The sequence below is a fragment of the Anomaloglossus baeobatrachus genome, chromosome 5 (genome assembly GCF_048569485.1).
Source record: "Anomaloglossus baeobatrachus isolate aAnoBae1 chromosome 5, aAnoBae1.hap1, whole genome shotgun sequence".
Taxonomy (NCBI): domain Eukaryota; kingdom Metazoa; phylum Chordata; class Amphibia; order Anura; family Aromobatidae; genus Anomaloglossus; species Anomaloglossus baeobatrachus.
Genome location: NC_134357.1, coordinates 252,795,690 through 252,812,274, shown reverse-complemented (window position 1 = coordinate 252,812,274; position 16,585 = coordinate 252,795,690). Strand labels below are relative to the sequence as shown.

The window sequence follows — 16,585 nt, the reverse complement described above, 5'->3', positions numbered from 1 at the left end:
ACCGGGCGCTCCCAACAGCAGCGATGGTACTCCATCTTACCACGCACCGTGGGTGGGGTCACGAACTTCTAATCCCCCTGTACATATCTCCCCCCCTTTTCAATTCGAGTGTCCGCGCGACCCCAACACCCGGGTCCGGAGGCCCCTCGAGCCACCGTGGTTCCGGATTCGAGTGGCTCGGTCGCTGACTCGGAGGCGGTACAAGCACCTTCGCTGGCTGCCGACAGTGTTTTCTCTGGCTGGTCTCCCTGAGATCAGTGATTATTTTGTCTTGTTGGTCTACTAAGCATTGTTCCCACCTGGCCAGAATCTTACTCCACACTGATGAGGGGCAATACCCCGAAACAGCTGTCTGTGGATGGATACCTGGCATTAGAATTTCCCTTGTCATATCTTTAAACTCGTCAAGAGTTGGATATTGACTAAAAGGGACACTTCATATGGTGGTTATGGTGGTCTCCTACTTGGCTAGGTCCTTCCCGGAGGGATATCTGGCTATTTTCCATGTCGAGACTCCTAACAGAGGCTCCATGGACTTTTTTGATTTTCCTAGAAGTGAACATATAAAAGAATAGACACCAAAGAAAACAAACATAATAAATGTAACACAGTAAAGTCTTCCATTGGGATGAGTCTGGGTCACACCTTAAAATCAGCAATGAACAATGTATGTCTGCAGAAAATAGTGAATCATCTCTCATCGAAATCACTCCAAATCTTCCTTTTATTTTTGAACCTAGATTAGAGTTGGAATCAATCTGACTCAAATACATGTAAATTACAAAAAACACAGATTTACCTGTGGGGGCATGACATAGTCTGCTACATCCATGACTTTTTTACTGTAGCGTCCAACACCTTTTACTTTTGTCATAACTGACGATTCAATGGAAGAGTCCCGAACTTGATAAGCTTTCTCATGAAGAAAAACCCAGCTGTAACAGAGGAAAAGAAGTAGAAAATAACATTTATAAGATGTATATTTGTAAACAAAGCTATTCAATTCATTGCAAATTACGGTAAGTTTATTAACCTTCTGCTGTTTGCAATAAACCAATCAAACAAGAACAATTTAAATATCTCAAGACAACTAATATAACAAGTGGTTTTTCCAAACTCAAGACAAATGACACTTTTACTGACTACTGTGGTCTCAGAATTATACAACCTCCTGAATAGAATCCCTTATAAGAGCCCCTATTTACAAATCAGGTGTTGTGTCAAGCACTCCTGATCCTACTAATCAAGGGCTTCATCAGTTACGTCAGATATGCTTGAGAGAAAACACATGGCAATACCTGGACTGGCTAGGGGATTGTTGACTGTGACATTAGACTGCATTTTCGAAATATGGCTAAAGGCCCTGTCACACACAGAGATAAATCTTTGGCAGATCTGTGGTTGCAGTGAAATTGTGGACAATCAGTGCCAGGTTTGTGGCTGTGTACAAATGGAACAATATGTCCATGATTTCACTGCAACCACAGATCTGCCAAAGATTTATCTCTGTGTGGACGGGGCCTTAAGTCAAGAGAGTGATCTAAAACGTTAAGAGATCATTGGATTACACAAAGAGAAGGATGCCAAAGAGAAGGCAAACATATCGAGTGCTCCTAGAGATACATTTGGATGTAGAATTCACAATTCAAAGTTTTAGGAGCACTGGCTACACTACATGGATGTGGTAAAAGAGGAAGCTATCACTGTCTGCCACCAGATTTCTGAGGAGGCAAGTGATCAAGGACCACTGAATGATTGATTATAAAAGACCTGCAGCAAGACTACAGGCACTGAAATTTCAGTTTGCACAGTAAGGTGCATAATAAACTCTGAAGGTCTCCATGCACAAGCTCCAAGATGCACACCTGAACTGAAGCAAAAGCACAAAAGTGTGCTCCAAAATGTTTAAAAAATGATAAAAATAAGCTACAAAAGTTTTGGGATTATGTTCTGTGGAGCTATGAAACTTAACATAGAACTTTTTGGTCCTATGGATCAGTGGTATGTCTGGAGGAGGAAGAATGAAGCATATGTTAAAAAACAGAACATCCTGCCTACAGTGAAACATGCTGGTGGCTCAGTGATGCATTGTGGCTGCTTTACTTCTTTTAGCCCAGAAATCTGCAGTGTTTGGAGGGCAAGATGGAGCAATTTTCATGAAATCCTAGGAGAAAACATGACTTTTCTGATGAGCAGCTTTATTGTCCTCGCTGTACAGGTAAAGTCATCCGGAACACAGCCGGGTTATGCACCGTCCATACGGGTCCCCATCACACAGGCACCCCTTGCCGTAGGAGACGGTCTTACGATGCCCCGTTCGGCTGTTCCAGGAGGGTCCACAGACTTATAATCGCTCCACGCAGGCCTGGAGCTTTTCCAGGCTTCCTGCTCTGCAGCTTACAGAGCAGACTCTATTACAAGTTCATAGTGGAAGTTTAACCACTTTCCTCACTCTCTGGCACCTGGTAACAGACATCTCTAGCTGAGGTTCCTTCTCGGCCCCAGGGCCCTCTGCAGGCTACTGGGTCTGTGTCTCCTCCAGGAGAGGTTCGGCCCTACAGCCCTGGTCTGGCTGCACTCACCTCAGTCTCGTCTCAGACTTAATATCGGAGCCCTGTGCTCAGCCTCCACACAGGTTGCTCCATGCAGAGCTCTCGGCTCTGCTCTCACTCTCTAGAACACACACTGCCAGTCTCCTAAATCAAGCTGGCCACACCCACAGGTGGAGGTCTGTGATTCTCAGCCCTGCGCAGCACCCTGGGATTATTAAAGGGAACCTGACCCTTATATGTAGCAAGAAGCCTTTGTGGACTACAAGTCCCATAGCAACCTCTTCCGTTTAGATATCGCAGGTACCTTCTCCACTGTGACATATAGCGACCATTTACCACATTGGTGGTCGCTACCTCACAATACACATGATGACGTCAAAGAACCGCCCCTTCTTGAAAAAACGGGCGAGAAAGGGTGCATTGCAGTACAACATGACGCAATACATGTATCTTCATGATTAGTGATCAAAAAAAAAAAAAAAAATAGTCACAGACATGATTAAAGTCCTGGATCGATATATAATAAAATTTGTGAAATTGAAAAAAAACAACAAAAGTGTCTTAATAAGTATATAGCATAAAAATTATCTTATATATGTACTGTGTATATATATATAACAGATGTGTGAGATGAGTTTCGAACTCACCCGCACGTATCAGCGACAGAGATCAAGTGGACCTGAATCGGGTAAGTGGAAGGATAAGACCACAATACCAACAAGGCGTGTAGTGCTTCGGGATGTGATAAAGGGGGGGGAAACAAAAACTCCGTAGAACATCAGTGAAAAAAGAGGGGGGGGGGACCGAAAAGTATTCTGAAAAGAACCAAAATGTGAGTACAGAAGAAAATCCAGGATATCGCGAAAATGCTCATTACCCTATTACAGTGGAAGAGTTCATAGGAGTTCATGAGCGTGGGAAAAAACTGAACAGCGCCTGCGCAGGCAACAAGTCCCAGAGCCGGCGAGGTAAAGTGAGTTCAGGAGCGTGGGGAAAACAGCACAGCGCATGCGTTGGTCAGAAGCACTGAACAAGTGTATAGATTCAGACAGGGTGAAATAGTTATAGCCAGAATGCTCGCAAACGTGCAGAGATGACATTTATGCAAGTAACTATATATTGCAACAGGGAAGACACCTATTGTAAAAAACAAGAAAAGCAGAAGGATTAAGGTGTAATCATAAGCACCGAAAAATAATATCTATTGTAATTAGTGCTTACAAGTGTGGAAAAGAAAGATGATGGGGAATCACGTATCCGTGAATACCATCTGCCCAGGTATGAACCCGCATGAAAAGTGACCAAAAACCCAAAAGATTACAGAGATAATACCATTACTCCAAGGTAGTGGACTGAAAGCTTGGACATAAGTATACAAGAGTGTGACAGAAAAAAGCAGGTGATAAAAACAATGGAAAACATGTCCTCTCAAGGCGAGAAAATAAAAATAATAAAACCGGAGTATTATCCTTATACATTACAAGCAAAACAGAAATTATTATTAGACGCATAGGAAATGTTGGCGGAGAAAATTATTCCGAGAGGACCTACACACTTAAATAAATACAAATTCTGAAAGTATAAAAAATTTAAAAGACCTGGCATATAGAACAAGTATCTAGAAAAACTCCTATAAAAGCAATAATAGAAGAATATATATATAAATATAATAAATACATGCTAAAAAAAATGACAGATATATAGAATATTTGAGATCATATGGAAATAAAAGCATAACTGGGCAACCTTTAGTGAAATATATCGGTGACCTCGTTGAGGCCCCGAGGTTTTAGGGTATTGAGTTTATATATCCAATAGGTTTCCTTCCTATTGAGAACCTCAATCCAGTTGGGTGTGTATGGGGGTATATGTTCAATTGGGGTAACTTTAATTTAATTTTCCTCTCATGGACTAGGATTACATGTCGGGATAACCCATGGAACAAAAATCCCACCTTAATATTATGTCTGTGGGAGTTGATTCTGTTATGCAGTGCCTGGGTGGTCCTACCAACATAACGTTTATCACAGTCACACTCTATTAAATATATAACAAAATTGGATTGGCAAGTAAGGTGCCCTTTTATCAGGAATTCCACTCTCCCCGGGGCCAGACCAAAACTGACCCTCTCATGTTGAATGGTCTTACAACACAGACAATTTTTTGCATAACATTAATGGTTATAGGATTGGAGTTATCCCTGAGTCTACTAGGAGCCAATAGATTTTTAAGGCTAGAAGCCCTACGGTATGTCATTATGGAGTACGGTCCAGTGTTTCCTTAGGATACCTTTGATTATATTCCCGTCACAACTGAAGGTAGTAAGGAAATGAGAGGAAAATTTGTTATTAGGATCAACGTTTTTCTCAAGTTTTACCACCTTTTTTGTCGGTAGTTAAATCCGTTTGTTTTAGACTTCTGTTTGCCTGATAAGCCTTTCTAATAATGGTGAGGGGATATTTTTTATTTAAAAACCTCTCTTTCAGGACCGAGGCTTGATCCTGGAAATCCTTATCTAGTGTACAATTTTTTCTGATCCTTTGGAACTGGTTCCTCGGTACATTCAACAACCACTTATCATAATGGTTACTGGTAAAATCAATGTAACCATTACTGTCCACTCTCTTAAAAAAGGTTTTGGTCAGGATGGAATTATTCGCATGTGTAATGGTTAAGTCCAGAAAGTCAATAGAACCCTCACCCACAGTCGGTGAAAATTTTAAGCCCCAATTATTATTTTCTATACCCTCCAAAAAGGATAATTATTTTCAGCACTGTCCCAGATGATAAAGAGATCGTCTATATATCTTTTCTAAACAATAACATGCTTAAACAGTTTAGAAGAGTAAATGTACTGTAGTTCAAATAACCCCATCACCAAATTAGCGAAGGTTGGTGCTGCCTTCGAGCCCATGGCTACCCCGCAGCACTGGTGGTATAAAGTATCCTGGAAAGTGAAGAAATTGTTCTTTAAAATGAACCTCATACCCTCAAGAATGAAGTTCTTTTGTACTGCTGGTAGTCGGTCATCTACCTCAAGGAACTGTCTAAAACATTCAAGACCTGGAGTATGTGATATATTAGTATATAGGGAGGCAATATCAAGAGTTATAAAAAGGAAGGATTCTCTCCATTCGATGTCCTTTAAAATATTTATGAGGTGCTTGGAGTCCCTGAGGTAGCTTTTGAGGTTAGTGACGTGTGTCATGATATTGTCAACATAGGCTGCTAGATTCTCAGTCAGGGAACCAATCCCAGAAATAATGGGTCTCCTAGGAGGATTAGAAAGACACTTGTGGATCTTAGGCAAATGATAATAAAAGGCCATTTTTGGATTTTTTTGTATCTAGGAATTTTTTTTCTTCCTTATTAAGGATCCCCACATCAGCGGCCCCCTGGATTAGAGTTTGATACATCAGGATGGCATGGTGGTATGATGTCGTCTCCACTACCTCATATTGTAAGGTGTTGGAAAGCATCCTGCTCTCTCACCGGGACTGGGCTAGGGTAGGGTCATTTGGACGGTCACCACAAGGTAGGGGACCTCCCACCCACTAGCTTACCAATGGGGGATAGAGCTACACACTGGGAGTAAGGCGACATACATAAACAGCCAAGAAGTCAGTCGTCAGACAGTGACAGACAGGGAACAAGTGAGACGAGGAGGACACGGTCGCTGAGGAGAGATATAGCTCCCTCAGGACCGGGCGCACGGAGAACAGAGTGCGGAGCCCTAGGCTGGTGGGCGCTTCACGTCCTGCCAGCAGAATCCGCCGGGCAGAGGATTTCAAGTCTTCTGGCCCACACAAAGTGCCCGGGGCACAACAGCATATAGAGCCAGGAGTCATGACACAATAGCAGCACCAATACCGGACTCATGCGGCCTGCCATATGGGACAGGAAATGGAGCCAAATCCAAAGGCTCAGGTCCCAGCATAGCTTCCAGCTGCCGGGACTCACACAACACAGCACAGAGAGGAAGGACTCACAGAGAAACCCACCGGTTCTGACCTCTGAACTATCCGGGATCGACTAAAGCCCATGACAGCGGGGACCGGCAGTCCAAAGGCAGCGACATATCAGTGAGTAAAGAACTTTGATTGCAACCCCTGTGTCACTCCCTTTCTTCACCGCCTCCAACCCTGCGCTCCTTTAATAGAGTGGACTACTACTCCCAACATCCTCCTTGCAGCCTGACCTCTGCCTGTGGAGAGCTATACCATCTGAGCTGCGTTATCATCCGCCCCAGAGAAGACCTCCCACAGCGGCGGCTAAAGGCCCCATCACACGCAGCGATATCGCCAGCGATATCACTAGCGAGCGTACCCGCCCCCGTCGTTTGTGCGTCATGGGCAAATCACTGCCCGTGGTGCACAATATCGTTCAAAGCTGTCACATGGACTTACCTGCCTAGCGATGTCACTGTTGCTAAGGGGGCGGTTCGTGCGGCGTCACAGCGATGTCACTAAGCGGCCGCCCAATAGAAGCGGAGGGGCGGAGATGAGCGGCCGTAACATCCCTCCCACCTCCTTCCTTCCTCATTGTGGGCGGCCGCAGGTAAGCTGTAGTTCGTCATTCCCGAGGTGTCACACATAGTGATGTGTGCTGCCTCGGGAACGACAAACAACCTGCGACCTCAACAATCAACGATTTTGTGAAAACGAATGACGTGTCAATGATGGACAATTTGGTGAGTATTTTCCATTGTTAACGGTCGCTCGTTGGTGTCACACGCAACGACGTCGCTAATGATGCCGGATGTGCGTCACAGAATCCGTGACCCCGGCAATATATCGTTAGATATGTCGTTGCGTGTGACGGGGCCTTAAGACTGCACCACAGGTGGCATCATTCCACCGTTTATTGACGTCGCAGAATCGGGCCTGGCCGCTGTGACTACCCTAATCAACAACGGCCCAGTGACGAGAAACCCTTGGGACCCCATGGGCGCGTCACATGGTTGCATGGTCCTCCCCATAATTCCTTGCGACGATGACATCTTATGGAATTATCATACCTTATACAGTGGTGGTTAACACCTGGGTCATCAAAGATCAGCAGTTCTCAGTGGAACACAGTATTTATGGCAAGGTTGTTTTCCATCTCCAGAGTCACTGAGTAAGTCTCTCTCTTCTGTAGAGTGTAAGTGTGACGCACACACACCCCCTCCCTAAAAAGGTGACAGCAGCCAAACTTCAAAACCCTTGTCACCTCCCTCCAGGTTTGATGTCCACACCAGGGGGGTGGAGCCAGGTGGTTGGCTTCACCCACCGAGGAGTTCACAGGCCTGGAGACGGGAAAAACAGTAGTTCTAAGTAGATTAGCCTTGACAGTGGACGGGAGTAGTCAAGTTCAAAGGTAGAGCTGTGACCAGGCCTTCCATAGTTTACCAGGTGTCTGGGTTGGAGCCCAGTCACCTCTGGCAAGGAGGCAGATGTAGAAGCTGGGATTACAGCCGGTGGAACCGTAGGGACCGGGGTCGGGTGGTGGCCCGCCGGTGCCGAACCGGGGAACCGATTGGAAACCGGAGCACCAGGAGGGGAACTCAGACCTAGTACGAGGCCCAGAAACAACTAGGCTAAGTCGAATCAACTGATTGAGGACTGGACTTTAGGACCTTTCCCACACAAGACCTGACTGAAGACAACAGCCCAACCATTAGGGTAAAGCCACCGCCAAGGCATAGAGACCCAAGGGGCCAGCGGCTGCGCGCAAACAGGGCTCTCCCAACACACAGCAAGCCGGTGAGTGGACTACCATTGCTTAGGTATAGGAGTCGTAATGTTCACATTAAAGAGGTGAAGGAGAAAGGCGGAAACCACCAACCTGTTAAGGGGAAGCTGCAGCCGGCTGCGGGCACCATTCATCATCCTGTTTGGTTTACCAGAAACTCCAGTGTGTTGTATCATAGTGAGTACACCAGTGCCTTCGGGCCGCACACCGCGCTGCACTGCACCGGCATGCCAGCACCATCCATTCTCCCGCCTCAGCGCCTCCCTTGGGCCCCCGGGACCATCACTCCCCTACCCACGGAGGGGGTCAACACCAAGCTGCGCAACACCGTCTCTGGGAGGCCTAGTCAACGGTGGCGGTGGTGTCCATCTATTCACCGCAACCCGTGGGTGGCGTCACGAACTTAAATCCCCTACCAACCACCGTGGCCCCGGCCGTGGAACTCCCCACCGAAGTCCCTGCGTGTAGCGCCAAACCCCCCCTTTCAGAGCGACGTGACCCCCGGGTCTGTGGAGAGCTCGAGCCACCCACCGACAAGCACGGATCCGAGCAGCTCGGCAGCCGGCCGAGCCCGCGGGGCGGTACATAAGCTCCTATGATCTCCAGGGTCCTCTTTCTCTCTTGCAGAGTGTAAGCTCTTTTGGTCAGCAGGGTCCACTTTCTCCCCTGCAGAGTGTGAACTCTTATGGTCAGTGGGGTTCTCTCTCTCCTACAGAGTGTGAGCTCTTCTCTCTCTGCTGTAGAATATCAGTTCTTATGGTCAGAGGGGGTCTCTCTCTTTCTCCCCCTCATGTGTTTTATTGAGCTTTCCATTATTGAGATTCACACAAATTTATTTGCCATGAATCAATTTGTGGTTGAAAATTTGGTGAAGTCAAATTTCAAAGATCTGCACATCTCTGTAGTTTATGACCTAGCTGTAACATACAACTGACATCCCCCAGCATCAACAGAAATAAGAGATAGTTCCCAGTCCAAATGGGAAAACTTGTCTCTTTGTTGGGGTCTTACCCCTCAGATCACCGTTTATCAGGAGAACAAGTCACCCAGCTTCCATGTTGGTTTTCAGAACTTCATGAATAGCTACAGACTTCTCACTGTTGAATCTATGCTTGGATGCAACAACCTCCTCAGTACAAGGAACTGCTAATTTGCTATCTTGTATTCGCAATGTGCACTCTTATTTTTGTATATGGATCATCAGTTCAATAACAGATCACTGGATATGTGCTTTAATAATTAATATTTTTTTTCAATTATGGGAAGTTGTCCAGGTACTGAGGCAGCAAAACGTCTTCACCACATCCCACCATTATCTCTATAGTTAATTTTAAAATGGTGTTCTTACTTTTCAATACTCTTTGCTTTGATTTACAAGACAAAAATGTACCTAATCTGTATTAAGAAAAAAATTGGCACCATTTGTTTTTTTATAGCCAGTCTTGAATAGAAGTTTTTATTTTTTTTTACTAACCTGCATTTTACTGTTGAACCAATAACACTGACTTCCTGAAGCCAGACAGAGAAATCAGGACTGATTGTTCTCGGAGATATTGTCTGACTTTTTGGATCATTGTACTTTTTAGTAATTTAACCACATCGCATCAGCTCATTGACTTTCCACATCCTAATGGATCTGCTACTTTCAATTAGGATCCAAAAAACAGTGATTATTCACCCCAGGATCATGATCTCAGGGTAACCGCTGTCTAACACCATTCAATCGAGGAAATTGAGCACTGTAAGTGTTTGAAATGCCTAATTAACTGTACGGAGTGTGACAGAGGAAGATTGTTCCCTCTGTTACTCCATTGGCTCCAGTGCAATTGTGGGGTGCCAGTTATTACTTTGGTTACCAGAGGCATAACAATGGCCTCATGGTCTGCCAGAGATCAAAACTAAATAGACCTTGATAGGCTTGTCAAAATAAAAGATCATTTCATTATAAAAACAAATGCCAACCAAAAAAGTATTATGTATTTTTCAGACCATAAGATGTGTCTAGCTTTTAGAGACAGAAAATAGGGGAAAAGAATTTGAAGCAAGAAATGTGGTTATGACGCACTGTTATGGGGGTATCTGCTGGTGACACTGTTATGGTGGTAATGTCCCCCAATTCTGCACTAATGTCTCCCATCCTAGGCCTCTTATAGGTATAGATGTCCCCCATCCTGGTATATATGATCCCCATACTGCTATATGCTGTGTGTATATATATATATATATATATATATATATATATCCCTAATCCTGATATATATGATCTCCATCATGGTATGTATGTCCACCATACTGGGCCTATCCTGGTATATATGTATTTAATCCTGGTATATGTGTCCCCCAACTTGGGCCCATCCTGGTATATATGATCCCCATCATCGGCCCATCTTGGTACATATGTCCCTTATCCTCGTATATATGTCCCCCATCCTGCTATATATGTCCCCCATCATGGTATACATACATTCTGTTATGTAGCACACATAAAAAATAAATGAGTCTACTCACCTTCCATTTACTTCCCCAGTGCACAGCATCCTCTTCTGATGCCGGCAACTGACGTTAGATTTTAAGCCGAACAGTGCATGATGCCATGCGTCCACAGTTACATGCCGACGTCAGCTGCTGGCTAGTCCAAAATGAATATTCACTGAAATGAATATTCACTGTTCCCCATGCCCAGGATTATGGGCATGGGGAGCAGTGAATATTCATATTCTATAATAGCAGACACACGTGATCACCCCAGTCACTACAATAAGATGGCGGCTAGTTCAATAATTGTGTCTGCTATTAAAGAAAATTAATATTCACTGCTCCTCAAACCCATAATTTCACTCACCTCTCAGCACAGGCTTCAGTGACGAGAGGTGGGTGGGATTATGGAAGTGGGGAGCAGTGAATATGGATTGTCTATAATAGTGGGCACCCGTGTTCGCCGGCTTCCTGCAGCGGTGACCCTGCTCCTTCCTCCTGTGACCTGCTCTACTGTCGCCACTGCCCCCACAGCGAGCCAGGCACATCCGGGCTATAAGACGCACATCCCACTTTCCTCCCAATTTTTTTTTTTTTTTCTGGGGGGGTGTCTTATAGTCAGAAAAATACGGTATAGATGGTCTCACTGCATCCATAAGAAATAGTATAATTAAAATATATAATTTATTTACAATATTGCCATTTTTGTTCATTCCGCCTTAACTAAAATTAATTAAAAAACTGGGAAAAAAGTTGTATGTATAACAAAATGCTACCATTAAAAACTACAGCTCGTTACACAAAAACAAGCCCTCATAACATTCTGTACTGAGATAAATAAAAAACCTATTTTATGTAAGACTAAAATGTAAAAAAATATATTTTTTAAAGTGATTTTCTTGTGCAAAAGATGAAAAAAGTTTTTAAATTGGGTATCACTATAATTGAATCAACCTGTACTAAAAAACTATAAAGGGGGCTTTACACGCAGCGACATCGCTAGCAATGTCGCTCGTGAAAGCACTCACCCCCGTCATTTGTGCGTCACGGGCAAATTGCTGCCCGTGGCGTACAAAATCGCTAGTACCCGTCACACGTACTTACCTTCCTAGCGACGTCGCTGTGGCCGGCGAACAGCCTCTTTTCTAAGGGGACGGTTCGTGCAGTGTCACAGCGACGTCACATGGCAGGCATCCAATCGAAGCGGAGGGGTGGAGAGCAGCCACATGGAAGTCATGCCCACCTCGTTGCTGGAGGACGCAGGTACGATGTTGTTCGTCGTTCCCGGGGTGTCACTCGTAGCGATGTGTGCTGCCTCAGGAACGATGAACAACCTGCGTCCTGCACCAGCAACGATATTTGGGAAATGGACGACGTGTCAACAATCAACGATGTGGTGAGTATTTTGCATCGTTAGCGGTCGCTCATACGTGTCACACGCAACGACGTCGCTAACGAGGCTGAATGTGCGTCACGAATTCCATGACCCTAACGACATCTCATTAGCGATGTTATTGCGTGTAACGGGGCCTTTACTTTATCCCAGACAGAGAACACAAAAAGGATTTTTGCTCATCCCGCAAAAGAAGCGTTATGGTTCCCAGAAACTGGTGACCCATAAATGATTTTTTACAAAAAGTAGTAACAAAAAAAAGCTGATATTCTCATTATTTTGTTGACCTGCAGAAAAATAGTGGTATGCTAATTATACTGAATGGTACATGATGTTGGAAAAATAAAAGCCAGAATTGAGAAAAAATTATTACAAAGTCATGGGAGCAATAAAAACTACATCTTGTAATAAAAAAAAAGCCCCCAGACAGCGCAATTACCAGAAAAATGTTAACCTCATGAATCTCAGAATTTGGCTTCACAAAAACAAATATTTTTTTTAAAACAGTATTTGTTTTAAAAAAATTGATAAAATATGAAACGACATACATTTCTTTACCACCATAATTATGCTAAAAATTCATTTTTGCAGGAATTAAAAAACATGAAATTTAAACAGTCAAAAACAACATCAGATTTGGATTTATTTTCTATATCTTTCAATAGAGAGTTAAAAAAAGTTAGATATTAGGTTGTATGTACCCCAAAATGATGCCACTAACAAATACAACAACTGTTCTGGCAAAAAAAAGATATGTCTAGAAAAAATAAAAATGAAGAAAATGTGGCTATTAAGCCTAATCCTTAAAGTCCTAAGCAGGGTGGTCAATTCTGGGAAAACTAAGCCGTCTTCATTTGGAAATAAGTCAATAATCTTCAAGAACCTTAAAAATTGCTTTTTACCATTTCTAGAATGAGACATTTTATAATCTTTTATTTATCATATTTTGGGGACTGGAAACAAAGTACAAAACCTGCAAAATTAACAAGACGAACTGATGAAAAATTCTAGGAAGTGATTTTGTTCAGTACAAACTACGTAACATACTAATGCAGTAATCATTTCAAAACTGTAATGTAATTTCTCAGATTACTTTATAGTGTAAGCCTGATGGCTCAGTGGTTAGCAACGTTGTAGCAATGTGTTCCTTTAGGGTTTAAAGAGTTCATACTCAAAAGACCAGATCCACAATCTCCAAGATGTATGAAGGCAATAAAATTCTTTATATAGTAGCTTTGCTTTATAAAGAAGAGCCGTAGAGACTTACTATTTGCATAGTGTTTGGTTAAAATCCCCAGTGTCCTCCACCAAATAATGGCATCCATTGAAAAGTTCCATGCTGGTAAGGACATTGGTCTGTTAAGGTATATAATCTTTCTTAAATGATGAAATGTATTATTGTCATGTCATCAAGTATAACCCAACAAGTCCTAGAAATAGTGGCTTCCTTTAGGGTTCTTGACCATTTAAGCCATTCTTGTTCAATGGTTGCCCAATCATGGACTCATGAAGACTGACAAAAGTTAGTGTAAAGAGGTTGAAGATACCCCAGACCTTACTTAAGGACTCTATTGGAATATTGTATGCCTTTCTACAACAAAAGTAAAATTAGAAATAAATTTATTAACTTCAGCTAGAGAATTGACAGCTCATAGGTATGCCCAATGAGTATCTACACAGGAAATCTATATCAATGCCAGGTCATTAAGCCACCTAGAATTATTTCCTTTTTTTTATGTGCCTCATTGGGTTAAATAGAGCGTGCCTATCTAAACTCTTATCTTTTACATTAAAATACTATTATGCTGAGCCAATAACATGAGACTGTGAAAATGACATTTTTATTTTGAGTAGATATAAATTCTAGAATCATAAAATGTCAGCAATTCTACTGTGAAGATAAAAGGACAAAGGGAAATTGTGTGAAGTATGGAAGACAGGTAGAGTGACCATTATTTCGGTAATCACGTTATGTTGGACATGATGATGAACATCTTGCTATTTTTCCAAGGTAATGTTATGTTTGGAAAATGGTTGTAACTATACATCTGAACCATGAAGAACTATCTTAGCAGGAGAGTAAGTACATAAACATCATTAACTGAAAGACATATTGATGGGAATATGAGGAATATATTTAAGAAATTACGTAAAATAAGTAAATTAACTTCAATCTTGAGTTCTGCCTATGGTTATTGGTTCAACTTGTCTGTATAGGAGTAAAACTCAGTAGGGCTGTAACCACATAGGATACAGTCTTTTATATACTGTTTTAGCTTTGCTAAAATACCTATCCATTAACAATCATGGTCATATGGAGGTTTGGCATACTTTTGAGTTTTACTGAGACATAACGTAACTTATAAAAGTCTATAGGCTTCTATTCTAGTCTATAGGATTCTATTAATATATTCATCTTCTTAAAAAAAGTGTGGGATGTTCTGTATGGCACCATACTGCAGAGGTATTCATTGCTTATAGGAGAATAATACCAAAACACCACGAGACGGCATATAGACTATCACCAACTCTGTATATTGTTGTCCAAGGCACTTTTGGTACCTTACAAGGTCCATACAAACAGGTGTAAGACCTTAAATTTCAATAATTCCCATCTAAAATGTTGCGTTTATTGTAATTTCCATACATATCATGGGCTGTTCAAATCCCTGTTTACTCTGTCCTCCACTATCCCCAGTATAATTGCCAAGAATGCCCTCACTTTTCTCCTACCATCATTCTAGAAAATCCTAAACAAAATGCAAATATCTTTAAATCCTTAATTGTGTAGACACCAAAGACATAATGTCATCCATGTCCCAGTAAATTATCAGACAAGAGTGACCAGATCTACTTACCACACAAAATAGGTTATAATGAGGAGCTGCACTGCCCTGTTGATGACTCCAATTGTCCAACTTTTAACCACCACAGACTTGGTTGTTTCATAGGTGAAGAAGTCAGTGACACAACCCATCATTTTTCAAAAATCCTCTTAAGTTGAGATATTTTTTGGTCTCCTGTCTCCAGGCTTTGTTGTTTTCTGCCAAGAACAATTATTGTAGTGATTCTGAAGGTGTCTTAATCTTGAAAGCGTCTTAAGAGTGTTGGCTCTTTAGCACTTTTAGCAAATGCAAATGATAATTCTCGAAGCAGTCCCTCATAAATTATTACAGCTTTAACTCGCAAAGACCCTTTTAGCTGTAATGACCATATCCAGCCTCTGAGATGAGGATTATAAATGAAACTTCTTTCCTAATCTTCAGTATTATTTTTCTGCAAAGAATATCTTTTGTGACCTCCTACATAAGTGACAACTCTAGTATGCTTGCTTGCAGTTAATGGTTCGGCATATCGCTCTTATCTGATTTTTAAGTGACGTTTCCTTATTTCTTCGGCCAACATAAAAGGTTTTTTTCTGGAATTCTCAATGGACCGTTAAAATGTTTCAATTTGCAAAACTCAATTACAACAGATGAAGTCAGAAGGAATATAATAACATCAAGGAAAAAGACCTCTCTATACAACTAAGATAATTCTGGGAAGATAATACACTTAACAAAAAGAAAGGAAACATCAACACAAGGCAAAAATAACACAAGTAAAACCTTCTAATGCAGGAGACCTCCTATCCACACGTCATGCAGTAATGGTGCCAGGTCGCATTATCTAATCGCTCATGATGAAATATCAGACCCATTGTAATACTTTCTGTTGTCTTCATGGATATAGAATAAAATGAGTGTTAAATTGCCAAAATTACAGGAGTAAAATGATTGTTTAATTTGGCTCTGTAGTCATAGTTTTGAGATCCAAAGTAGACATGAGGCTATGTGCGCACGTTGCGTACTGGTCCTGCAGAAATTTCTGCAGCGATTTGAACAGCACATGTGCGCTTCAAATCGCTGCAGAAGGAGTCCGTAGTGAAAAAAAAAGCCGATTCCATGCGCTCTGACTGCAGCCCCTCCCATAGACAGAGCGGGCGCTGCATGCAGAGCGCAGGAAAGTAGTGACATGTCACTTATTAGAACGTGCGCTTCAAGCAGCAGCCGAAGCGCTGCGCTCTAAGACGCCACGTGCGCAGGACGTATGCAGTTACGCTGCGGTGCAGATCACAGCGCAACTGCATGCAAATATGCAACGTGCGCACATAGCCTAAATCCATTGAGTTCAACATATAGTTTAACATGTTAACCTAGTGCAGGGATGTCAAACTCAAATAGACAGAGGGCCAAAGTTAAAAATTTGGACTAAATAGTCGGCCAAAGTTTAGTATAAGTGAGTTATTTTAACAGAATCTAACACTCAGTTCAATAAGGGGTTATCCAAATAGTGATAAGGGGATTTATTCCCTCATCGCCCTGGATTGGGAATAAGTGAATAGCACCCCCAGCATGTGAAAATCCCATGGGTGGTTGATGTACATAACAGC

At 42.4% G+C, this 16,585-nt stretch overlaps 1 protein-coding gene across 1 annotated transcript in view; it reads right to left on the bottom strand.

Annotated features, from left to right (window-relative positions):
* Window positions 1–15,687, bottom strand: part of P2RX3 (purinergic receptor P2X 3) — a 149,809-nt gene extending 134,122 nt beyond the window's left edge. Inside the window, exons 1-2 of the mRNA XM_075349352.1 lie at window positions 15,012–15,687; window positions 800–935 (exon numbers count right to left, since the gene is read on the bottom strand). Of these exons, the coding sequence (XP_075205467.1) occupies window positions 800–935; window positions 15,012–15,133 (258 nt within the window). The 5' untranslated portion in view covers window positions 15,134–15,687. The remainder of the gene's footprint in view (window positions 1–799; window positions 936–15,011) is intronic.
* Window positions 15,688–16,585: the final 898 nt, after the last annotated feature.